This window comes from Nycticebus coucang, chromosome 1 (assembly GCF_027406575.1).
Source record: "Nycticebus coucang isolate mNycCou1 chromosome 1, mNycCou1.pri, whole genome shotgun sequence".
Lineage (NCBI taxonomy): Eukaryota > Metazoa > Chordata > Mammalia > Primates > Lorisidae > Nycticebus > Nycticebus coucang.
In genome coordinates, this window is record NC_069780.1 from 135,286,279 (window position 1) to 135,312,029 (window position 25,751).

The following is a 25,751-nucleotide window of genomic DNA, read 5'->3' on the forward strand; positions in this document are numbered from 1 at the left end:
TTTTCTGTAATTTTGGTTCGAAATGTATTTGGTGGCAAAAATCTGACCTGAGTCCACATTAGATCATGGATAGTCTTTTTTTTGACTGCACTTGGTGTGACTGTTCATGTATTTCACTGCAGAAAATACTAACATGCCTGGTGATGGCACGGTCTCAGCATCTCCTACAGGAGTCATCATAGCCAGCATTAAGGACCGTACCAAAATGGTCTGAAAATTCTTAATTCCATAACGAATCTGGTCCCAAAGGTTTCAAAGAAGAGACGATAGATTTCTACAAAATCTACCATATCAGATATTTGACCAAAACTTCCCAAGTTTTGCCATTCCTTTACCAAATTCAGTTTTGTCCTATCTACACATCGTCCACATTACACATGTGTTCTCTAGTGCCAGTCTTCAGATTGACTCACCACTTTTTCTTTAAAAAAAGTCTTGCTTAAAAAATACTCTTGTTTTTTTTATTTTTTTCTCTTCCTTTATCTTAGTTTCCTATTTCCCTTTACTCTATTCCTCTGACTTTCCCATTTCACTGTTTCCTATCTCTGCTCTTTATGGGTACCATTGTGAAGTCCAGAAATTCTATACCAGAGTATGAGACCACGTGATTCTTGAGTTGACAATGGACAACTCTAGCAGATATAGATATAGAGATATATTTTATAAAATGATGGTAAGTTAGGACCTTGAAAAGTCCACCTGAAAACTCATTACATGTCCCCTAGTCTGGATCACAGAAAGTACTCTGTAGAATAAGCAGGTGAGAATAAGGGCTATGTCTTATTACTTCCTCTGCAGTGTAACACCTGACAGCCTGACGAAGCAGACCCATTTTATGAGCCAATTCACAGCAACTGAGTCCTGCATCATGTTAGGAGCTAGGGGAGACCATGAGATAATCAGACATCAGTTGTCCTCCTTGAAACAGCTGTAGGAAAAATCACCAGTAAACTCAATCCCCTCATTTTACAGTTTAAAATGTTGGCATGCAGAAAGCTTGTTATTTGCTCAAAGTTTGTAATCAAGCAAGTGTGAAGGAAAGAGTAAAAAGGAAAGGAAGAGCTGGGGAGGGAGTCCTCACTGCTGACGTACAAGGATTTTGCATCCTTCCCCAAGTTGGGGGGAAGCAGAAGAAGAAAATATTTCTAAGACAAAAAAAGTACAGGGGTCAATGGAACACTTCCTCTCACCCTTTGAAAGTTTGCTGAAAACCAAGTGACACAAGGCAGATTAACAGGAGAAAAGCCATACATGGCACAAGGGAATCACAGGAGAAAGGTTATCCCGGAAATACCTCATTTATTAAGAATGAACTATGCTGAGCTGGTGCAGTGGCTCACGCCTGTAATCCTAGCACTCTGGGAGGCCAAGGCGAGTGGCTCGCCTGAGTTCAGGAGTTCAAGACCAGCCTGAGCAAGAGTGAGACCTCCATCTCTACCCAAAAATAGAAAAATTAACCAGAAGTTGTGATGGGCTCCCGTAGTCCCAGCTACATGGGAGGCTGAAGCAAGAGGATCGCTGAAGCCCAAGAGTTTGAGGTTGCTGTGAGCTGTGACGCCACAGAACTCTACCCAGGGTGATGAAGTGAGAGACTGCCTCAAAAAAAATAAAAAGAATTACCTATGCCCACTGTACCCGGAAAATCATTCCCTGTAAAAGCGGAAGAAAACTATACATACAAAACCATGAAACTGAATTCTGACTAAATACAGTTGCCTATCAAAGCTGAGAGCCTGAGAGACCTGTTCTCCATTTCTACAAAGGGGGATTCTGAAGGTTTTAAGAAGTATTAAAACTGCAAAGATACCACACCACAACTTTCTCCTTCAGTCAACAGAAAGATCAATAGAGAACTGAAAAGGAAGGCCCTGCCTCACTCTATTACTCACTGTCATCAGTGTTAGGTTGGCCACCTCCCAAACGGACTGTTCCCAGAGGACTTCACCCTACACTCGGGGAAAGTGGCCCAGCCATGCGCATCACCCTGTCATTCAGGTAATGACTCCACTGAGACAAGGTCTTGTTGCGGGGCATGACTGTAAGAGCATGCCACAGCAGTGACAAGGGGAAGTCTCCATCTCCACTCTAGTTCTGTCACCCAGAACCCGCCACGTAAACTTAGTTGGCCACTTGCTGCTACTGTGGATAAAATTGGCAGAAATCCTTTTGAGCAGTTCTCTGGAGCATCCACAGAGCCTCCACTCATCAAAGGACACCTTAAGATAATAGGAACCAGCAGCACAGACGGACAATCCAGAAAAGGACACAGACTAACAGGACATCACTCCATTATTCACTTCACATTGCAAATTCTGGGCGTCAAGCCAGCAGAACAGGACTGACGATGAAAAGAAAATAAGCCTTAAGAGTATGTTCAAATAAGCATCAACTACATATATTTAAGTGACTAATTGCTCTACTGTGTTTCAGCTCATTCAAAGAAAAAGCAATGAAGATTTCATTTAAAAAAAATTAAACTTCTCAAGATTTTCAATTACTTCCATATGTAACTATTTTAGAAGTAAATTAAGTGAAAAATTATCCCCTCCAAAAATGTTCTTCAGGTCCCTTTTTCAATGAACATGTAGAAATAATTTACAGTAAGAATACCAGGTCTTTGTCTTAAATTAATATTCTTACAAAAGGCTTTTTCTCTGCAAAAAGTCAACTTTGTAATTTTGCTGATAGCATTAATTGTTAATATTTAGTATTCTATATTTCAAAGACACTATAAAAGTAACCAAAGCTCAGTTCCCATAAAAATGGTTGGAGATTTTAAATGAATGAAGTGTAGTATATTGCAGTGGTTAAAAGCACAGGCCCTGGGGATAGACTGCCTGGGGTTTAAAACTCTACTCCACCGTGTATTAGCTGTGTGGCCTTAGGTAAGTTACTTAACCTCTCTGTTCCTCCATTTCCTGATCTGTAAAGTGAGTACAATAACATCTCTCATAGGATTGTTAAGACAATTAAATGTGTTAATACTTGAAGTGATTAGAGTAGAATCAGACACATCGTAAGCACTAAGTAAATGCTTATTATTATTATGAAAATAAATGAGATTGTATAGTTTTGATACTTTCATGTGGTTCTGATTCTTTAAAAAAAAAAATCACTTCAACCTTGGCTATAACTTTACATGTTTAAAAACAACCCAAGGCCACTGGCACACACAAAACATTCCATTTGCCTCACAAAAGAGCATATAAAATGTTGTAACTTTTATTTCAGACTTAGCTCATTACAAGAAATGTTGAAGTCTATCCTGGACTTGGTAACTGAAAACATAAAATGCAAAAAGAAGAGAAAAGCTGTAAAACTGCCCATAGGATTTACCTCCAACGACTCAAGGAGGAGATCTCATGAAATGAGAGGGATTATAACCACAGAACAAACAAAGAATAAAGTCAGACAATCAGAGACAGCGTTTCTCGAGAACAAAGGGAGGATTTCAGGGACTAAGACGCCCTAACATGATGAAGTGGACGGGGGCCAGCTTCTCACTGCAGAGCGCCCAGAGGATAAACAGTCACTCCCAGGGGTTCCCCAGCTCTCCCCTGGCCCATTATTCTCATGGCTTTGTAACGTGATCTAGGTGACTCTACAAGGGCTCCCTGAAGCCAAAATTTTCATCAGCATGTCCTTGCTAGATGCTCTAGTTGGGTGACACAGGAGACAACTGAAAGTAAATATATTTCACCTACAGAAAGCAGGGGAATTGGGACTAGTGAGGGAGAAGGGGACGGCCCTGCTGATACCTTCCCTCTGTCATTCACAACAACCTCAAATCCAGCAGGAAACAGACCAGCCTAGGACCTCTGCCACCTGACTTCTAATGAAATCCACTCTCCCTGAAGAAGCCGTGGGCCTTGTAGCCAAAGGAAAATGCGGCCTACTTGACTGGTTATGTAAGAGACTCACACCCAGACGTAAACAAAGCCGGCTAAGGCAGTTTTTTGCACATGTGCTGCTGACCTGGTTTGGCCCCTCTGTGTGCCAAACTCTCGCCCGCAAAAGTCAGGTGAGGGCCTTGCAGTCCAGAAATCTCTTAAACGTGGCTGGGCAGACTGGTTTCCTTCATTCCTCCATCATATTTTGTTTTAAATCTAGAACTTTGTGAAAACAGCAGAAGGGTTTATTGAGAAGGACTAACTACAACAAAACGGGAAAGACTTCTTTTAGGGTTCAGTTCCCATCATCCATTGAAACGGTGCTCCGGGGATCAACAACGACCCCACCCCCACCCCCCACCATAGCAGAACGTACTTTCAGTTCTCAGTCTCAACTTCTGTGAGCCACTGCAGCAGTTCAGACGGTTCCCGGCTCTCCTCCTGCCCTCAGCCTCCAGGACAACATTGCTCCCAGGTCTCTTCCCACCTTGCCGGCCTTTCCTTCCCTGTGCCCATGATGGTTCCTCCTCATCTGGATTTGGGCAGGTGGCTTTGCTCCAGGCTCCATCCCTTCTCCACTCATTCATTGCACCACATGGCATCACACACCATCACCTCATGGTGACTCAAATTTTCACCTCCAGTTCAGACCTCTTCCCTGAGTCACAACTATCTCCTCGACATCTCCACTCACTTGGATCCCCCTCAAGATTCAGAATCTGACCTTTTCTCATCACCTGCACTGCCACCCACTCATAATGGAGTCTTCTTCCTCCACTATGACAACAGTCTCCCAACTGGTCTCCCTGCTTCCACTCTGGGTCCTCCACAGCTTATTCTTCCCAACACAGCCAAAGCCATCCTTGAACAGAAGAAATCGAATCATGTCAAGGTATTCTCCAATACCTTCCCATCTCATCCTGAGTAAAAGTCAAACTTCACCACAACCTACAGGGCCTCCCATCCCCCTGTAGGTTCTCAGTCCCTCTTCCACCCTCACCCAGCCTCTCTGAAGCCCAGCCGGCTATTGCACTCCAGCCACTATGGCCGTCTTGCTGTTCTCCACCAGGGCTCTTTCCCCTGCATATCCGGATGCCTTGTTTCCTCACTGTCTTAACGCCTCCGGTCAAATGTTATCTTATCAAAGAGGCTGTCCCTGGCTATGACATAAAATGTCAACCTCCAGCCCTGTTTTATTTTCCCTTATGCTATTTATCATCACTGAGCATATTATAGATTTGCTGAGTGTAGATGTCCACTTCCATCTACTAGAACGTAAGCTCTGTGAGAATAGCAACTCTGAATGTTTTTGTTCACTAGGCCTCCATTCTCAGAGCCACGCCAGGCACAGACAGTTAGTAGATCCTCAACAGAAATTCACTGAAGAATAAATAATTTTGCATTAAGAACAGAAACCGTGCACCAGGTACAACTAGAAGAATATTCTTTTCCGGTCTGGTGAACCTTTCTCTGATTCTGGAGATTTCCTGTGACACTCCAAGCTGTGACAGGAGTGTCACTTTCTCATTCATTCATTCACTCATCCATTCATGTATTTATTCTTTTTTATTCCAACATTTACTCAGTGTCTGCTAATTGCAGGCCCTGTGTGACCTGCTGGACCAGCAGAGGGCCTTCAGCTGCCATCAGTGACTCTGAAAAACATCCTCAAAGCACGATCATTACTCTCTATTCCCCAGGAGGTACCCAGCTACAGACAAGAGCCTTTCCTTCTGCTCTGATCTCTTCCTGCCATTTTCCTCTGCGTTCTGTCCTATGACATCTACCACCGTGTGATGACAAGGAAGTTTTATTTTGCTCCTCATGGGAGGATAAATAACTTCCTGGAATCTAAGCTGCAAACGGATTTTGTAGACGCCAAACACAATGCCATGCAGTTCCTGTGCCCTCTGGCAGCAGTAGCCCAAGAATATTTGTGTTTAAGCCCTTCATTTAAAACATCAGGTAGGATCCCTTTCGCTAAAGGAATTACAGGGAGTTCAGACAGATGCATAAGAGTCAGCATCTATTGAACACCTGCCATCCCTTGAGTAACTATACTGAATGCTCCCACTAAGATAGCTAACATAAATACGGTGCTTAGCATGAGCCAGACACCATACGATTACTACATATTAACTCCTTTCATCTCCCAAACGACCCTTTGACCTGTTATTATTTATTATTTCCATTTTATTTTTATTTTATAGATGAGGAAACTGTGGCGCTATTTAAGTATCTTCCCAAGGTCACACAACTAATAAAATGGCAGTTCTAAGCAGGCACTCTGGCAGAGCAGGTCAAAGTACCTTCTTTAACAATTGGGGTTACCAAGTATCCTATTTTGAAGCAAGGAAAATGGTATTTGAGCAATGTCTGGTATTTTTCCATTAAGAAGTCTCATTAATGTGTTACAGTGTGACTCGTACCGAGGTATGTTTGCCTACATTCTGCGCCTGTGTTATTCACCCCGGGCAATTTGCTGCTGGGATATGACAGGGTTGAGTTTTGCTGAGAAAACATTCACAAAAGAACAAATACATCATTTCATTTTGTTTAATAACACAACATTCAAGATACCGAAGAGAAAAGACTGAAAAGACAAGCTAAAATGTCAACTGCTATCTCTAGGTGACACAGTACAGGCAGATTTTATTTTCAACTCTTGTTACTGTCTATAATTCTTAGATTTTTAATAATAACCATCTTCACACATAAAATAAGAGGAGAAAAGTCGTATTTTTCAAATGGACCTCCCACCTAAAAGAACAGCTGCGTGATTTTGTGCAAAATTGGTTATCAGTAAGTCGACGGTATTAGATAATACACCAGGGCTGTCTGGAAAGTATCCAGCCATGGTCAACATGCTTTTTCATAGTACCTGGCTGGATACTTTCTGGACAGCCCTCTTATGTATAAATGTATTAGCTGGAAATGTTTTACCCAGGAGTCAACAGAATTGGGTTTTTTTTAGCCATCTGCCAACTCTATTCTCCATAATCACGTGGTATTATCATATTCATTTTGTAGACAAGAAAGCTAACCAGAGAAACTGATGAACCTATCCAGGCGGTGAAGACGGTTTCCCTTCATCACTGCACTACATTATCTCCCAATTCTCAAATTCAAACAGACCTTTGCCGAGTTCTGGAAAGCCTTTTTTACTGATGGTCTTAGAGTAACTCCGAAGAAGAAAAAAAATCTACCCTTGTAATGCAAGTGAACATTTTCAGAGGTAAACCATCACCCATCTTCTCGCCTGTTCCTCCTCTATGGTTCTCTTAGAATTTTCCTGATTAAATGTTCTTAGCTTGGAAATTCTCTAGGCCTTATTCTGCTGAGTTGGACCTGAGGTTACAACGAAGATTCATCCAAACTCCAAAATTATCCTCAGCTCAGGAATTTCCTGTGGATCATTTATAAGCTAAAGTAACGCCATAGATTTTATTCTATACTAAGATGTGTCTGAAAGAACCCAAAAAACCTTTGGTCACCAAATTAGAGAGTCACTAAAACAATCCAAATACCCAACTCAGCCTCAGAACGTATCTTACCTTTCTGGAATCCTTTAAAAGGAACAGTGAGATCAGGGGCAGCACCTGTGGCTCAGTGAATAGGGTGCGGGCCCCATATACTGAGGGTGGTGGGTTCAAACCCAGCCCCGCCAAAAAAAAAAAAAAAAAAACCCACAACAACAACAACAAAAAAAAAACAGCCAGGAGTTGTGGTGGGCGCCTGTAGTCCCAGCTACTTGGGAGGCTCAGGCAAGAGAATTGCCTAAGCTCAAGAGCTGAAGGTTGCTGTGAGCTGTGGTGCCACCACACTCTACCGAGGGTGACAAAGTGAGACTCTGTCTCTTAAAACAAAAAAATAGTGAGATCAGGGCTCAGGCCAGTCTTGTTAACCACAGTAACTGCAGGGCACAGAGACCAGTGGATTCCAGAGATGCTGGGAGTGAGGGTTGTGGTTCTAGCCCTTTCCCTTGGAAGAGCACAGTTTAAATCCCCTTCCAAATATCAAGTACAACTGGCTTCCCTAAAACCAGATCCCCCCCAAAAAAGTCCTATTCTTCTGTTTTAAGAGATTTAATTGTCAAAATCATTGATGAAGAAAACAAGCCTTTTCCCTCAGAATACACAAGAGACACACAAGGAAGTAAGGGCAGAGGAGAAAATAGAGTCCTGTGAGGACAAAAACAACAATTCCCCCCAAATCTTTCCAACTCCCCATTCTTAACTATAGTATAGCACAAAGTAGCCTTCACAAGTATGTTATGTTTATGTTTGGAAAAGTACTCTCAATGTGTAAATAACTTTTTTATGCCCCTGCTTCCTTCAAGCCATCAAGCAGATACTCATCTGTGTGGTGTGTGGACTTTCGTGTGATTAGATTTCATCGACAATTCCTTCGTTCCTTTTCTCTTGTTTTAAATGCATTTCTCCAAGGCCTAAAGCAAATTAGTACACATAAGGGAAAAATTGGCAACCTGAGGTGGGGGGAATCTAACACCTTATGCAAACACCAGTGTAGAACTAGAAGACCTTAAATAAAGTGTCAGGACATTGACGAGACCACTTCAAGTGACTCTAAAAATATAAACCAACTGATGAAGAAGATCCCTCCGTATGTGATCATCACAAAGAACTCTATGAATAATTCAAATTCTGCATAATCTTATGGAAAGACATTGGCACACAAAAATGATTTTGTTCATTTCAAAACTCATGAGGACCTCCAATTCTCCAGGGCCCATATATAGAACTTTGTGTTTACGCACCCCCCCCCAATATATTCTCAAAAGAGTTTTCTATAAACAAATAACTATCCCAGCAAAATAGAGAATTCTCCGTGGAAATGTAAGTTCTTTCACTTATTTTTTATATGTCCTCAACAAAAATATTTTGAATGAATGAAAGGGTGGATGAACGAATGATGAAAGCCCAGTCCTCTGGCATTCCTCCAAATTATGCTGGGTTTCCTCTGGTTCAGAAATTCTACTTAATTCCTGAATCCTGTTCCATTACCCTAGGTGATTGTGAGATACCTCTGATGGGTGGGGATGGGTGGGGATGGATGGGCTGGATGCGAAATGGATGTGGGATTAGTTAAAATTCATAACTGGGACTTTCCATTGTCAGGGATACTGAAGATCAAATGGATGAGAAAAGTGTTTTCCCTGCCCGTGGGTACCAGTGTAAGATAAGTTGGGGGCTCTGTAGATCACCTTACCGGGTCCCACCAAGTACACTGGGCAAGATGGAAAGGTCAGACAACAGGGTCATGTCTGGTCTTCCAGGGCTGGTATAAGTTGCCTGTGATGAGAATGGGATCTTTAAAACCCCAAGGTCTCTGAGAAGAAACAGGAGTAGCTGAGTTGAACATTCATGGCCTGCTACAGAAACACACCCTGCAAAGAAACACACCCTCTGGCAGATGTTTCGAGGGGAAGCATCTAGGCTAGTGGCCAAGGTTTCTGTAATGTAAGAGCCAAGGTGAGGCCAAGTCAGGAGAGCCAGAAGGAGAATCGCCAGGTCTTGACCAACACCAGGATCCCAGCCTTGGTTACAGATGCCAGAACACCTAGTAGTAAAGCAGGCATGCCTCAGGGAAGCACCCAGGTCAGTCCAACTACAACAGAGCCCAGGAGGACCAGGATTCAAGGAGCACAGCTTCCCCCACTTCCAAGAGCTCTCCACCCTCACCAGGAAATCACACTCAATACCAGCTCAGCAAGGAAGAGAAGTATCTGGATCTAGATTGGGCAAATTTGTGCCACAATACACTTTCACTATTTACTGCCTACTTTCTGTGACCAGGACACAGGAGATGTAACAACAGGTCAGCCAGCGTCCATCTTAAAGGAATTCATTTTCTTAGGGTGCAGATGTTAGCTGTGATGAAGCAATAAAAGGGGCTATCATAAAAATGTACATGAGACAAATGGCACAGTGCTAAACTATGAGGGAATTCAGGGAAGGCCTCCTGAAATTAGGGACCCTCAAGCTGCATCTTGAAGGACAAGTTGGAGATTTCTGATTGGAAGTGGAAGAACTATTCACCTGAATTTGCTAAAACAAAAATAAGAGAGAGGGAGGGGATTTGTTAAAGGCATCCAAGCCTTGACAGGCAGGGACCTAGGCAGGACCTTGTACTTGTTTTCTTCTCTTTACATGTTTGTAGTTTTTCTTCCTACTATAGATTGGTTTCTTCCAATTAATGGTTTCCACTCCAGTCTTTCCAGCACTGCCACCCAAGAAGGAAGACATCTCCTTTCAATCCCCTGTTTGAAACATCACAAAGAAGGATTCTGATTGGCCATGGTTGGATCGTGAGCCTATCCTGGACCAATCATTGTAGCCAAGAAGGAGGAGTGCTGTGATTGGCCCAGTCTAGGTAGGATGGCCATCTGACTGCACCCAGGAAGGCAAGGACACATGGGAAGTGAGCAGCATGATTTGGACCCATGACCAGAGCAATGGAAGAGCCACCCCTTGAAGAACACAAGTGCTATTCAGCAAACAGAATAAACAGGTTAAGCAGACAAAACTAACCATCCAGACCTATGCAACATTGGCACCACTCTACATTTCTGTATCCCATTAATCAACGGTCCACAAGACAAGGCCATTTTCTATCACATATATTCTATGTACACCTGATTCTGCCCATTTGTTTAGAGGGCACATCTTGCCTATTAAAACCCCACCAGCTCATCACAGGCAATTAAAATGATATCCCTTTCATGATGTCCCTATCTTGAATGGGTGTCTTTGCCTTGAACTTTGATAGTAATTTGTCTTGATCTCTTGGGATTTAAATCACTTTCTATCTTACTTAGTTATCAACCATTAGTCCCTTCCTAAAACTGGAAGTGGTGAGGAGGAGTCCTTCAAACAAGAAGATAATAAATTATAATACCATCTTCCATCTACAGAGATTAGGAGAGAAAGATAACTTGCCCAAGAATTTGAACTAGCCAAAAATGAAGAAAAAAATCACTTTAAAAAATTTGGCAAAGTATTTGTTTAACTAAAGGGAGTCATGAGAGGTGTAAAAATGTGTTGTTTGGGGCGGCGCCTGTGGCTCAGCAGAGTAGAGAGCCAGCCCCATATGCCAGAGGTGGCGGGTTCAAACCCAGCCCCAGCCAAAAAAAAAACTGCAAAAAACAAATGTGTTGTTTGGCAAAAAAATTGCATGTGGCCAGGCCTCCTTTCTGCTGACACAGGTAAGACTCTAAGAAGAGTCTGGATTCAAAGCTGCTCTGTATAAAGTTAAACACTTACCTTCACTGACAACCAAAAAAATCTCAGCAGGATACATGACCTTTAGGAAAATGTTTCTCTTCCTTTATAAGGATTTCTGTAGTGAATGATTCCCCTTACAGTATTCAGGCACTCTTGAGGGAGTCTCTAGACTGAATACACACACGCATGCCATGTGCACGTGTATATACAATGAAACTTCATAAAAGGGAGGAAGGCAAAGAGGGAAAGAACAAGGAAGCCCATGAGATAAAAGTAACTCACCTTTAAAAATTATCATTAAAACTTCAGAAATGTCATCATACCTCTCAATACTTACTGTGTCAAGGATTATTTTTCAGATTAGGAACCTGACCTCCAAACATGAAATGAGCCCATGACAAAGGCCAAAACAGTGGTTCCACAATGCTCACTTCCATTCCCAGCACTCCCAGTCTCTCTCACTGTACCTTCTCTGTCTGGAACAAACCTGTGAACTTTTCAGGACACACTGAAAACTCTCTGACTCTGTCCTTTTCTCTGTTTGTCCTGCCTCTTCCTCTCCTAAGCCAACTAACCGTGCTTCAGGCATCTGTGCATCCGTTCCCAAGCCTAGCACAATGACGTGTGTAAGTTCTCTATCTGTGCACAGGGGGGAGGTACCAAGACATAAAAACAGCCCTCCCATCTTGCTCCTCCAGAGTCTCCCCTGTCACTTCTCTTCCTAGTAGAGATTCGGAAAAGAGAGAGAGAAGCTAAGATGATGAGGCACAATGACCTTTTTTGAAGCCAACGTAGCTACCATGATGTTCACCATCCCTTACCTTTACTAAGAGGAGGTAAAACATACCAGGAAGAGCAAAACCTCTCAAATCCAGCGTCCTGGTCTTGGCCTGGCTCTGACAGATATTGGCTTTGATCTTGGGCAGCTCATTTGTCCTCACTGAGCCTCAAAGATTACAATCACATCGAATACAGGTCTTTAACAGACAACACATGTGAAAAGCACTTTGCTCATACACCATCCTCCTTCCTTAGTCTACCAAGGTTGCCATTCTCTGCATTTCCTGGTATGGCCTTGGGAATAAACTGAAAACTCTCTAAGCCTCTGTGTCTTCACCTATAAAGCAGAAGTAATATCCGATCACAGAGTTATTTGAGAATCAGGTATCATGTATGTAAAGCACCTACTATAGCTTAGTTAACAGTAGTTAATAAAGTACCACATACAAGGTAGATACATTTGCCATTTTGACTACGACAACAGAACGTGTGTTGCTAAGCTCTCCAAGGTTGTCAAGCCTTCAGATATGCATTGCCTCACTTGGCAACTGTAGACTGGTTTTGGACCAACAAAAAGAACAAAGTTGGGGGGAAGTAGTTCTTCACTCTGTGTGTCATTAGAGAGGCGTATGACATGAGTATGACATGAGCCGGGGCAGACGACAGTGAGTGACACTGCATAAGTGGATAAAGGCAGAAAGAAAAGAACATTTTAACATTTCCTGGGGCCTGATGATTTTGTACTAAAGTATGCATTTTAAAGATTGAATAACTCATGAGAACCTTAGGTAAAGGCTAGTCCCTATATTTTTTAAATCTTTGATTAATAAACATTAAATTTTTTAGTTGAATCTCCTACTGAAAACAAGAAAACAAAAATCCAGGCATTCCTGGAGCCCTTGAAGCAGAACAGAGCAGATTCTGGCCCACTCCAATCATTAACCACTGGACTCCCAGGACAGCCTGTCCTGGGGCTGCCTATGAAATGACCAAGCCAATTTTCCAGAACCCAGGAGTACATTTTGGGCAGCTTGGTTTTAACTGCTTTCATCACACTCCCCTCTAGAAACTGATCATTTGCAAACTCACTGCTTTAAGTTACATGCTCTTCTCTTCCTTCTGAAGGCATGAAAATAAGAACATGCTAGAGATACTTTTAGTGGAAATATGGTAGTGGTGGGTTTCTGCTATGACAGTTTTCCTCTTAGATGTTTCATTAAATCCTCTAAATTTTCACATCCCTCCCTAAACAAGCCAGTTGTGTGTTTATGTCTGGGTGTTCATCAAAGAATAGTGAAAACCAAAACAGTAGGGAATAGTACAACAAAGGGAATACTGGGGGAGGAGGCGGACAGGCGAAAAATAGGAGAGAATAAAAGAGAATAGTTCTCATCAAATACAGAGAGGTTTGCCAATAAGCCGGAAATTCCAAGCCCTCCAAACGTCCCTCACGATTTCCCAGGTGACTTGAGCCTCTATCTGAGAAGGGTGTTGCTGACGATTGGGAGGAAAGAGAGAGTGAGGAAGAACTCAAGCCACCTTAGTTTACAAGACTGACTGAAATATTTATATCGTCCTCTAAGAAACAAAAGACCATAATTCTTCACAAATTGGCCATCAAGCTGAAAACTCAGGTTACTGGGTATATCTTCCACCATATGGAGGTGGCAAGAGTGCGTCCTGGGAGATCTGTCCCAGTGCCAAGATCCCTGTAAGCAGGGACAGCTTCTGTTAGCACTTCATCCACCCTCCAGGGCAGTGCCTAGTATCCTGAAAAGGCTTGTCAAACATGGAAATAATTCTCCATCACAGATGAGCTCCATCGTCCTCACCTGTAAAATGAGGTGGTTGGACCACGTCATTCTGATGGCCCTTTTGGCTCTAAGGGTCTATGGTTCTGAGATTCTGTCCAGCTAACACGACAGCGCAACCGAACCTGCTTGTCACAAATAATGTTGCCCTGATTTAATATAGAAGGAAGGCAGGGAACACGGTCTAATGATCCCCAGCTCTCTGCTACCAACCTTATTTTCACTAGTCTTTGGTTTATTAGCGTCAAATAGTTAATCATTTTCATATTTCAGGTACCTGCTTTCACTTGAGTCAGGTTTAATTTATACATAGCTATGCTATGACTTTCTGTTGTAGCTCATACTGGCCATGCTCCAACTTTGGATATAAAATGAGAGTGTGATTAATGCCTTCCCTACAACTGCAGTGGACTCCCAAGGTTCTCCACTGATCTCCTAATCATTAATCCCACATCTCTCCAGGTTGTTAAGCTGTCTGGGCCCCTTACAACGCAGGCACCCAGTCAGTCAGGTGGACAATACAAACACAAAAATAAATAAAGCAGATTATTCCCCCAATTTAGAATAAGGTTAGAATTAGAACTAGCACAGAGATTTGATAGCCTTACAGAATGATACTTGTCTTCCAGAAGCTCTCAGTGGGCTCGGTGCCTGTAGCTCAGTGCCACATACATCGGAGCTGGCAGGTTCAAATCCAGCCTGGGCCCACCACACAACGACAACTACAACAACAAGCCAGGCATTGTGGCAGGTGCCTGTAGTCCCAGGAACTTGGGAGGCTGAGGCAAGAGAATCACTTAAGCCCAAGAGTTTGAGGTTGCTGTGAGCTATGACACCACAGCACCCTAGTGAGGGGGATGTAGTGAGATTCTGTCTCAAAAAAAAAAAACAAGAAGCTCTCAGTGTACCAGAACTAATAATACTCACTAAAGTATTAGTGAATTGGAAGTGATCAAAATTTTTTCTTTTAATTTACAACTGGGAGATAATTTCAAACTCATAGAAAAGCTGAAAGAGTAAGAATAGCCCAGAGAACACTGGTATACACCCTTTCTTCAGATTTACATATTTTTAACACTTTCTTCTACTTTCTATTTGTGCACAAGTTTGCTTTCTTAAGCACACGCTGGTGCTGTCTCACACGCATGTTCTTCCCCAGAACCATTTAGGAGTAAGTCACATATATCATCACCCCATAGCCCATGACTATCTCTCCTGCAGACACACAGGCTTTCATGCTGAAACTTTTTAAATCCCCGACATTATAAGATTGATAAAATAGAAAAAAAAAAATTTCTTGGGCACAAAATAAAAAGAAATTTAATTTCTAAAACAGAATAACAGATGAATAGCATGCTGAATGCAAACGATTGAAGTCCCCAGGGGCAGAATTTGAAGGACGGTAGCTGAACAACATGAGAAATGTGTTCTGGGTGAGATTTTCTTCTAGCCCTACATGGTTAGCCCCTCTTATTCCTAGGGTTGGCCTTGATCCCAGCCAAACAGCAAACAAGCAAGCACACACTTCTACTTCATTGAGGAGGAAGGAAGAAGATCCTCAAAGCTAACCAGGTATGTTGATGACGACCAGAGTCCGTCCTTCCCTACAAAAAGCACTGGGTGACAGGGTAAGTCCTTCTACACAACAGGTGTGCTCCCCAAGGACAATGCTGCAGAGATAACACGCTGTCAGGGACAACTTTTCTGCTTGTAAGCTCATGAAAATATTCCTTTTCTCCTAGAATTAAAAGCATTACCAGACAAATTCCTACGTGAGACAAGAGATAGGAAAGGTGACTCGGGTGGTGCCTGTGGCTCAAGGAGTAGGGTGCCAGTCCCATATGCTGGAGGTGGTGGGTTCAAACCCAGCCCGGGCCAAAAACCACAAAAAAAAAAAAAAAAAAAGGAAAGGTGACTCACTACTTTTCTTGTTTTTTTTAAACCTCAGAAGGCAACAATCACCACTTGCTAAGTCCAGCCAAAGATGGTACAGCAGGTACTCAGGACACTTCCACTGTGTCCCCACACCTGCTGGCCCCTTGGTTTCCATGGCCCACACCACAACAGCGGTGGGTGGCAAGTAAGAGGGAATTAGCAACATAAACCCACTCCACTACTCAGCCTGCTGCAGAGAAATAGCTCTTCTTCCTTTGGCAATAAATGATTTTTTGCATACTTAATAATTTTTTCAGTAAACTTTATTAACATGACTGTATTCCCTGAAAAATACTGGCTTTCAGGTTGAAGTTATTTTTTCTTAAATCCTTTTCTTGTAATAGCCATAAATCAAGAAAATGGTATAAAATAGAAATAGCAATTGTCTTAGGTACAAATTATTTTTTTTAATTTAAGACACACTTAAAACTAAAACAGAAGCAGAAACTGGGTGTTAACCACACATGTAGTTCTCTGCAAATCCCACGAAGACTGGACGTGTTTAAATCAACAGAACTCTTTATTGTCAAGGTAACTCCAAGGTAACTCTGATTAAGTGAATCCAAAACATTTACCTTGTACTCAACTCCCTTTAAAAAAAAAAAGAAAGGAGCACTGCATTCAGTACACAGTAACACAAAGGTAGATTCAAAGGGAAAGAAACTTAAGAACGAGTAGGTTTCCTTCTGAAATCTAGGCCTGAGGTGTCTATGTACTTTATAAAGACGTGTATAAACATGCACTTCATCAGAAAACAGTCTGGCAAAAACATGAGGGGAAAAAAGCAAAGTAAAAACCTGAAAACATCTAGTTTGGCTCTAGGGGAAAGAAAAGATACTGCCATCTACCTTGTCTAGATGTCCTTCTCCGAATCTTCATTTTGGGAAAGGAAGGCCACGAGTAATTAAAAGGTGAGTCTGAGTCAGAATCCATCTTTTTGTTTTGGCGAAATCAACCGATTAAACAGCAGAGACTCAGGAAGCACTCCGGGGCGTCCCCAGCCAGGAGGCAACTCTCCCCGTGTGATGTCAAAAGGAGGAATGAGGCTGGATGAAACAGATCTGAACACCGGGGAGGGACAGGAATAAATGTTTTGCTTCCTCTAGGCGTTCAGGCATGTAGACGGACCAGGAGCTGTAAATATTAAAGCCAAACTGGGGAAGTAAGAGAGAGGGGCGGGGGAGCCAAGAGTCTCTCTGAAACAGCACAGTCCACTTATTCAAAAGGGCACCAGGAGCAAATGAATCATTAACTCTCCTTTCTCTGTTACTGGAAATGGAAATGAAGGAGGAAAGCAACTGGGAACTGAATGAGAACTGCCTGGGACTCGAGAAAAGCCTCCCAAAGCAGCGCTTGTTTTGCTCTGGAGCCAGCGTATCCTTTCTCAGAAAAGCCACCCTGTGCAGCGTTAGATAAAGGTTGAGGTTTATGTGTGTGGACAGCCAGAAAGCTTGATCCACGGGCAAATGAAAGCCATCAGACTCAGGGTCGGGCTCTTTCCCGAGCAATTTCTTCTTTCATACTTCTGGCAGCTTGGGCAGATTTTTGGATCTAAGCACCAAAACAGCTCTGATCGTGCATTTAACCAGGCTCACTGTCGCTTCAATCCTAAAGGGGCTGGAAGCTTTGGCATTGTACCTATCTCATATTTTCATGCAAAGTCATCTACTACTGTTTAATACAATTGGAGTATTTTCCTAAATTGTCTCCACATTTGGCCGTCAATCATGATTTTGGCGCCCTTCTAGCTCTGATCTAAACGTTCAGTCCATCTCAATAGAGCTAGGGGCTGATTTACCACAAACCAACAGTTCTCCGTGCAGTCTCCCTGAACAACTCTCCAGTAATTAGCATTCAGTAGAGGCTCATTACTGCCTCCCCATAAATCTTGGCCCTGCTCAAACTCCCTTCTCTATTTCCTATAGGCACACAGATGGGCATGTCCCCAATAAGCTCAAGCACAGCAGTCAAGATCTGTGGTGGGAGAAAGTTTATCCCACAGAGACGTCTCCTTAAAGCATTTCTTTCACTAGGAACCATAACAAGAAATAAGGTGTTTTGTTTTATGAATCATCTGATACCCAAAGAAACTAAAGGAAATCAGAAATAATATGAGAATCCATTCAGCTTCACAGATTTGGAGCCTGACAGTATGTGTCTTAATTAACATTCATCTCTTTACTTTTATTATTCCCCTAAGTGGAGGCACTATTATACCACCCTGTGTAAGAAAATAGCTGCAGAGCCTGCTCTGCGACAGCTAATCCTGTCTGATTAGGTAGGGGTTGAATGAGGGGCATAGACAGAAGAGGAGAAAGGAAAGAGAACACTTAATTTCAAATTTAAGTAAATCAGAATTAAATAAATCACTACTGTGTTTTTATATAGCTTGTCACATAAACACACAACAAGAGCAAAATACAGCTGCAGTATAGTTGCAAGCATTGCAAAGGAAGGGAAGAGAAAGACGAATATGTGTTCTACTTTGTGGCTTTTTATTTGAGGAATGATTGCATATTCTTCCTAATCAGCTGGGCACAATCATAAGCATTAATAACTCTCAGCCCTAACATCAGACAGAAGAGTTTTAGTCCATGTGGATCTTTAATAAAAATATATCCCAAATCTTGTGAAAGGATGTTTACATTCAGTCTCCCATTTTTGAGCACAGTGCCTGGGACATTGAAGGGATTTGCTGAATGAATGAATGATTTACACACAGGTGGCCACCAGGTAGAGAATATTTGGTAACATTTTTAATGAACATTTTGTAAATCAAGCTACATTTAGCTACACTTTCCCTATGTATGGTGACTCTGGGGACACCCCACAGTTGGTCTCCGGTGTAACTGATCTTTACCCCATGGATGAAGAATGTTTACGTGGCAACCGTAGTTATTTTCAGTATCTACTGATTAAAAACATATCTTAACAAGAAAGCCACAAGAATTTTTTGTTTTGTTTTGTTTTGTTTTTTGTTGCAGTTGTTTAGCTGGCCTGGGCCGGGTTCGAACTTGCCACCCTCAGTGTATGTGGTGCCATAACCACTGTGCTATGGGCACCGAGCCGCCACAAGAATTTTTATAAAGTATTTAAAAATACATTAGTATTTTATTTATCACAACAGTATCTACATTCATGAAAAGCAAGAATTCTGGGCAAAGAAAACCCACCATACTAAGGCTCCAGCCAATACCAGGAATGTGCACAGGTCCACGGGCCCTTGGCCGCCTCACAATGTCTGCAGACCAAAGAAAGCTCTCCACTGGTGGGGACAATTACCACACTGACATGAAACTGTTGGATCAGGAAATGCTGTTATCTTTGTTCAACTGTGTTACCTACTGTTAAAGAATCCTTTGACATGCAAAATTTCCAAGGTTAGAAATACTGAAGTCCTCATCCTGTATTGGTGGGGGCCAGTTTTGTAGCTTCTTGTTCCACTAAAGATATGCGTATTACATTTTGGGAAAGAGCGAGGCATGTTTTTTGTTAAATTACAAACAGAACAAAAGTAATAAGCTCCATGCAGGCTCCCTGACTGGTTTTACTAAGTAGGTCAGAAATGGGACAAAGTGTTCAGGAGGCTACAATACAGAGACAGAAGAGCCTGGGGCAAAATTTCTCAGCTGGTATCAGAACGAACGGGGACCTGGGGGCAATTGTCTATTTAAAATTCAGGTTATAAGGTTCCCATGCTAGACCAGTTGAATCAGTCTGAGGGTAGTCTAGGAACCTGCACTTAGAACAAGAACCCCCACCCCAATCCCAGGCAATTCTCCTGCCCCTTGGAGCTACTTAACTAGGAGACAGATAAACTCTAGGTCAACACATTACTGGAGCAGGCATCTCTCTTGACCAACAGTGACAAATCAGAAGAGCTTGGCAGATCAAAAGAGCAGGGCAATGCGGGCAGAGAGATGAAAACACTTTGTTAAAAGCATGTCAATTAGTTAAGATACCAGGGAGATTCATCTAAATCTAATTTTTCCAAAAGCATAGTTCTTGTTGACCAATTACATATCAAATTATTATTGATATAGAAATTATTCTGATAAAATTAGAACTACCCAACCGATACAAGTGAGATAACCAGTCTGAGTATTTGACATACCTCAGATCTGAAGAGACTTCCCAATGTCCACATTTACTTTACTGCGTATCAATACTTTTTAAAGAATAAAATGACCTCTACCAACTAGCCATGCGTGGTTAACAAACAAAGTGAAGTTGAAAACACTGGTTGGACAGCCCTTTTTATTTTTAGGCCAGCTCACATTTCTGCTCACCAAAGAATTTCTTCTGAATTTAGGTCACTTATTCTCCTTGTTTTCTAGAGTAATTGTTTGTTTTTAAACAATTTTGTCAATATAACTGCATTTAAATTAATTCAAGATATTACATCTCACTCACATTCAAAGGACAAGTAAGACTGGCTAATGGCAACTGCAGTTGGCAATATGGTCCAGGCCACCTTTTCACAAAGATACCACACAACTATAACAGTGCAAATGATTTCATGGGAGATTCCTTCACCTTAGTGGGCCTGTTTCAGTTAGAAAATAACCTTCACGGGGTTACAATCAGCCCAAGCAGATGCTGCTGCCTTGAAGCTTCAGCTTTCTAAAGACCTACACAGAAAAGAAACTTTGCTTGGTCCTCCTCACTGAGACATGTAACCTGCCTTTCAACCTTGATAATATTAAGTCTATTCAAAGGAATATTTATGTTTTGACTTAAATTACAGTATTTGCACAATTTTCCTATCCTCCAATGGGCCCCCAAATTCCCTGAGGGCAGGAGCTGTATTTTACTCTTATTTTTAAGGAGTCACAAGCTAAAAAGAAAAATCATTGGTTTTGGAAATATATCTGGGCTCAAACAGTCGTCTATGGACTTCCTTAACCAAGTCACTCATACTTCCTGAGCCCCGTTGCCTCATTATAACCTGGGATCATCACATCACACTTCAGAGGGTTACTGAGAGAATCAGTGAGATTATAACAGTGAAAATCTTAATACAAGTAGACTTTAACCTTTTTTTTTTTTTTTGAGACAGAGTCTTACTCTGTCACACCACGTAAAGTGACTGCCATGACGTCATCATAGCTCAAAGCAACCCTGAACTCCTGGGCTCAATAGATCCTCTTGCCTCAATTTTACAGAGTTTTAGCAGTTTTACAGTTTCAGCAGACACTGGGTCTCATTCTTACTCAGGATGGTCTCCAAGTTCTGAGCTCAAGAAATCCACCTGCCTTGGCCTCCCAGAATGCTAGGATGACAGGTGTGAGCCACCACACCCAGCCACAAGTAGATTTTCAACAATCCTTAAATATTAAATGTAAATAAAACTTTCCTTTCATTATATTTCACTTTTATACTATAGACATTATAGTATTCTTTTTTTTTTTTTTTTGTGGTTTTTGGCCGGGGCTAGGTTTGAAACCGCCACCTCCGGCATATGGGACCCGGCGCCCTACTCCTTGAGCCACAGGCACCGCCTGACATTATAGTATTCTTATCTTGATCTCAGGAGCAAAAGTTTGATTTTCAAAACTGAGTCATGGTGATGTGCAAGGAAATTCCAAGAAAATCATACCAAGACAGAAAGAAGAGGAGGAGGATTAGCATCGCCAGAATCATTACCAGGAAGTTACCCAAAAAAAGTCCAGGCAAAAGGAGGTGAAGCCGCTGAAACCAGGACAAGCCTATTCTGGATGACTTGAGCCAGTGCGGTAACAATTTAAATACTGCACCTCCTTCCCCATATGTGCCCTTAACGTCTAGCATGGGGTAAAAATCAAGGATGGGCAGACTTTCTTCAAAACCCGTGGAAGCCACCAGGTCATATCTCAGCAAGTTTAAAACAAGCAGACAAGCAGATCTTCTGTTGGAGCTAATTATCGTCAGCATGGTTGGGCACCGGGTGAAATGGCTGGACTTCACTGAGGCCGTGTCACAGAGAAAATGAGGACCTTCACCAGCGTGGCTCTCACCTGTATGCCAAGACGCTCCCACTACGTGAGGAATGGTGGGAACAGCTTATTCACATCTGCAATGTCACACCCACTCCTAGACACTGTACTGACAGAATAGAATGGTAGGTGGAGCCACCCTGAAGCGAAATTATTATATTTCTCCCTTCCTCCTCTCCTCCCCCTTGTTTTTTACAGAGTCCATAAAATTGAATTCACATGAAATAGACACAAATTGGGAGCACAGTCCTGTTGTCATTGATTTGAATCCAATGTTGCCGCCATCCACAATGGACGCTTACCTAAAAAATAGGAATGTTTTACTTTCTTTTCTACCTTTATTATTTTCATTGATTTAAACAAAAAATCTACATGCACCTGCAGAGATTCTGATATACCCCTTTACATCACCCTATTCCCCAAGGGAAAATACAACAATGACTACAACCTAGAAGCCCAACAAGAAGAAATGGGTTGCATCATAATATGTCCACATGTAAGAAGAAATAAAGAAAATACTCAAAACACTTAGGGCAGAAAAATAGTAGATTTCCTGACTGATGCAACATGTTAAAGAATTTATATTGTCAACGCTTCCACCAGCATTTAATATTGCTACAGATATAAGTTCTACTTAGATGATCCACTTAAGAAAAAAAAGTGTTATCCATCCACAATTAAAGTATCACCAGCTTAAAGAAAAATAAATGTACAATGATGAGGATATGTAAGAAGATGCAAGAGCCAATTAAAATAGTGTCCAAGGCTTGGCGTCCATACCACAGTGGCTAGGGCACCAGCCACATACACCTAGGCTAGGGGTTCCAACCCAGCCCGAGCCTGCTAAACAATAACAACTACAACAAAAAATAGCCGGGCATTGTGGCAGGTGCCTGTAGTCCCAGCTACTTGGGAGGCTAAGGCAAGAGAATCACTTAAGCCCAAGAGTTTGAGGTTGCTGTGAGCTGTGACGCCACAGCGCTCTAAAGAGGGTGACATAGTGAGAGTCTGTCTAACATAAAATAAAATAGTTCCCAAATACCAAAGCTGAAACACTTTAACAAATAAAGTAGTTTATTCACAGTGTAAAATAAATACCCATGACTCTATACAGAGATAAATAAATGATTGAATAAATAATCTGGGAAGAGGGAGATACAAATCTCCCATGTAAAAGCATTCCAGGTAATTTATGTCAATATTCCACCTACAAAAAATACACAGACAACTCCTTATGCCTTAAGTGTAAGGGTTATCTGTGCGTGGTAACTTCCTTCCAAAGAACACAATATAGAAAGGGGAGTGAGTGAGGAAGAGTAATTCTTCAGCAGAGAAACTGAACACTACCTCAGCCAGGTCATCAAGGTCAGTATTAACAGTGATAATTAATGTTGATAGTATGTACTTTTAATAAGGTGTGATGAAATGATACTTTACTTTGTGGTATTCCTCCCCAAACCCATAATCTTAGTTTAATGATGGACAAAACATCAAAAAAATACCAACTAAGGAACATTCTACAAAATATCTGACCAATACTTACAGGATCTTGAATGGGATGCTGACGATAAAAGGGAAATAAGGCAAAAAGTAAAGACATCTAAATAAAGTTTGTAAATCTAAAACTAGTATAATAAAATTTATTGTAAAAAATTTGAAGAATGGGAACAAAGGGTACAGAATCTATGTTCATTAAATGTTCATGGGACTGACGCTAACAGAATGTTTGCCTCCCTTTTCAGTTACATAGAATTCAAGTCAAACGTTAGACTTCATTTACTTTTGCCTAAGTCTTTATTATGCAAAGTTCTATGTAACTCAGGGGGAACTAATCAGACATTAAAATATTATGTACTAGAAATAATTCTAACTTATTAGGAGCACATAATATCTCTTTGGGGTTAATATGGTCCTAAGAGTTAAGCCTCTAAGAAGTTCCCATTCAGCGCCTGTAGAGTGCATGAATCTATCTTAGTCAGATCAGCTGAAATTTTTCTGGCAGACAAATCTCAAGAACGTGGCTGAAGCCACCTAAGTTCACTCAGAGTTTTCTTCTCAAGTTCTAGACACCTTCAACTTCACTCCTTGTTCTCATTTTTTTTTTCTTATTTTAATTACTATGAAGAATCGACAGGCTGTCTCCCGCTGGGTCTCCTGGATGGCCTCTGATTGTACCCCTTCTTTCTGTACTTTAGCTAAGTTTCTTCTTCGCAGAATCTCAAAACATGAAGAACAGATTCTGAGAGAAACAGCGGGGGCCTGTGGAATCCCCAGGATTCTCCAGAGGTTCTCCAGGCTCTTCCCTGGCATTCTGTCACGGCAGTCTCGGTCCATCGGCAGAGGAACACTGGTGTGACAGCAGTGGCATTTCATAAGAAACTTGATCCTTTACAGAAACTCTCCACGGACAAGATCAGAGAAAACAGATCTAAGCAACAAGTATCTGAAGGACCTGTTGCTACTGGCCCAGAGTATCAGCAAGAGCCAGACAGGGAGCTTTGTAAGCTTAAGCAAATGTATAGTACAGCGGACACGGATAAGTTCCCTAACTTCAAAATTGAAGATCTTGAGTTTAAAACTATCAAAAAACCTGGTACTAAAGAAATAAAGTAAAATTAACCTGGGAAACTCCCATGGATTAATTACACAACTAATCAGAAGTATCAGAATAAGTATTTCACAACTGTCGAATGTTCTTTTAATTCTGATTCCAAATAAATTATTTGGTGATGCTTAAAAAAAAAATAAATTCTGTGAGCTTTCTTGCCCATGCCTGAAGGAAGAAGCCATCTTTCATAAAAACGTCTTCCAAATTAGCCACTCTAACAGTTAAAGCAAATTGTCCTAATAAATTGTTAGGGCTTGTACTGCCTGGCATGAAAACTAACCAGAATCTTAACTGCCCTAAAGACCTTTCAGGGATTAGCCATTAGATAGTTTAAAAGAAAAAAAACAAGCCTAAACTCACACAAATACATTTGCACTGCAATCAAGCCTGCTATCCCTCTGCAAGGGTAATTCTTTTGTTAAGTACCTAAACACACAGGTATTCTGAAGTGTTTCAACACAAGAAAAGGGCAGGAAATCCCTAGGTGTCGTTTTAGCTTTCCATAAAACAAATAATATAAATACCATTTTCATAAAATAGTTCATATTTATCACTTGTTTCATATTTTGTAAGTAAGTTGTAGTTTCCTTAAGAGTTTATGCTTATTTGAAAGGCATAATCTAGGTGGCGCCTGTGGCTCAGTGAGTAGGGCGCCGGCCCCATATACCAAGGGTGGTGGGTTTGAGCCTGGCCCCAGCCAAACTGCAACAAAAAGTAGCCGGGCCTTGTGGTGGGCACCTGTGGTCCCAGCTGCTTGGGAGGCTGAGGCAGGAGAATCACCTACGCTCAGGAGCTAGAGGTTGCTGTGAGCTGTGACACCATAGCCCTTTACCAAGGGCGACAAAGTGAGACTCTGCCTCTTAAAAAAAAGAAAGAAGGGCGGCGCCCGTGGCTCAGTCAGTAAGGCGCCAGCCCCATATACCGAGGGTGGCGGGTTCAAACCCGGCCCCGGCCAAACTGCAACCAAAAAATAGCTGGGCGTTGTGGCGGGCGCCTGTAGTCCCAGCTACTCAGGAGGCTGAGGCAAGAGAATTGCTTAAGCCCAGGAGTTTGAGGTTGCTGTGAGCTGTGTGATGCCATGGCACTCTACGGAGGGCCATAAAGTGAAACTCTGTCTCTACAAAAAAAAAAAAAAAAGAAAGATAGGCATAATCTAATTATTTGATTTAAACATCAAAATAAAGGGATCTTTAGGGATATAAACTGTAGAATTTACTTATTCACTAAGCTGCTTTATTTGGGGCATGAGGATCTTATCTTGAAGAAGGAAAAACAGAGTTCAGAGAAAATACAGCTCTATTTTTCCTCCCTTAATTACATTTCAGAAATTAAGTTGGCTTGTAAGATGAAAGAAAAAGGCAATTTAGAACATAATAAGGGTAGGTTAATACTAATGCCCTCACAACATTAGTGTAAATATCACTCCCATTCTGTGTAATGCCCTCAGGACATTAGTGTAAATATCACCCCCACTTCCTTCATCCTATTCTGTGTGCCCCAAAGTCCAA

General features: G+C 41.7%; 1 protein-coding gene across 2 annotated transcripts in view; it reads right to left on the reverse strand.

The window, feature by feature from the left end:
* Positions 1 to 25,751, reverse strand: part of ARHGEF28 (Rho guanine nucleotide exchange factor 28) — a 292,201-nt gene that overhangs the window by 113,534 nt on the left and 152,916 nt on the right. Inside the window, exon 1 of one of the 2 annotated variants that reach the window (XM_053588806.1) lies at positions 16,509 to 16,726. The exons of the other annotated variant lie outside the window; for it this stretch is intronic. Within the exon in view, the coding sequence (XP_053444781.1) occupies positions 16,509 to 16,593 (85 nt within the window). The 5' untranslated portion in view covers positions 16,594 to 16,726. Of the gene's footprint in view, positions 1 to 16,508; positions 16,727 to 25,751 lie in introns of those variants that run through there. 2 annotated transcript variants of the gene reach the window in all.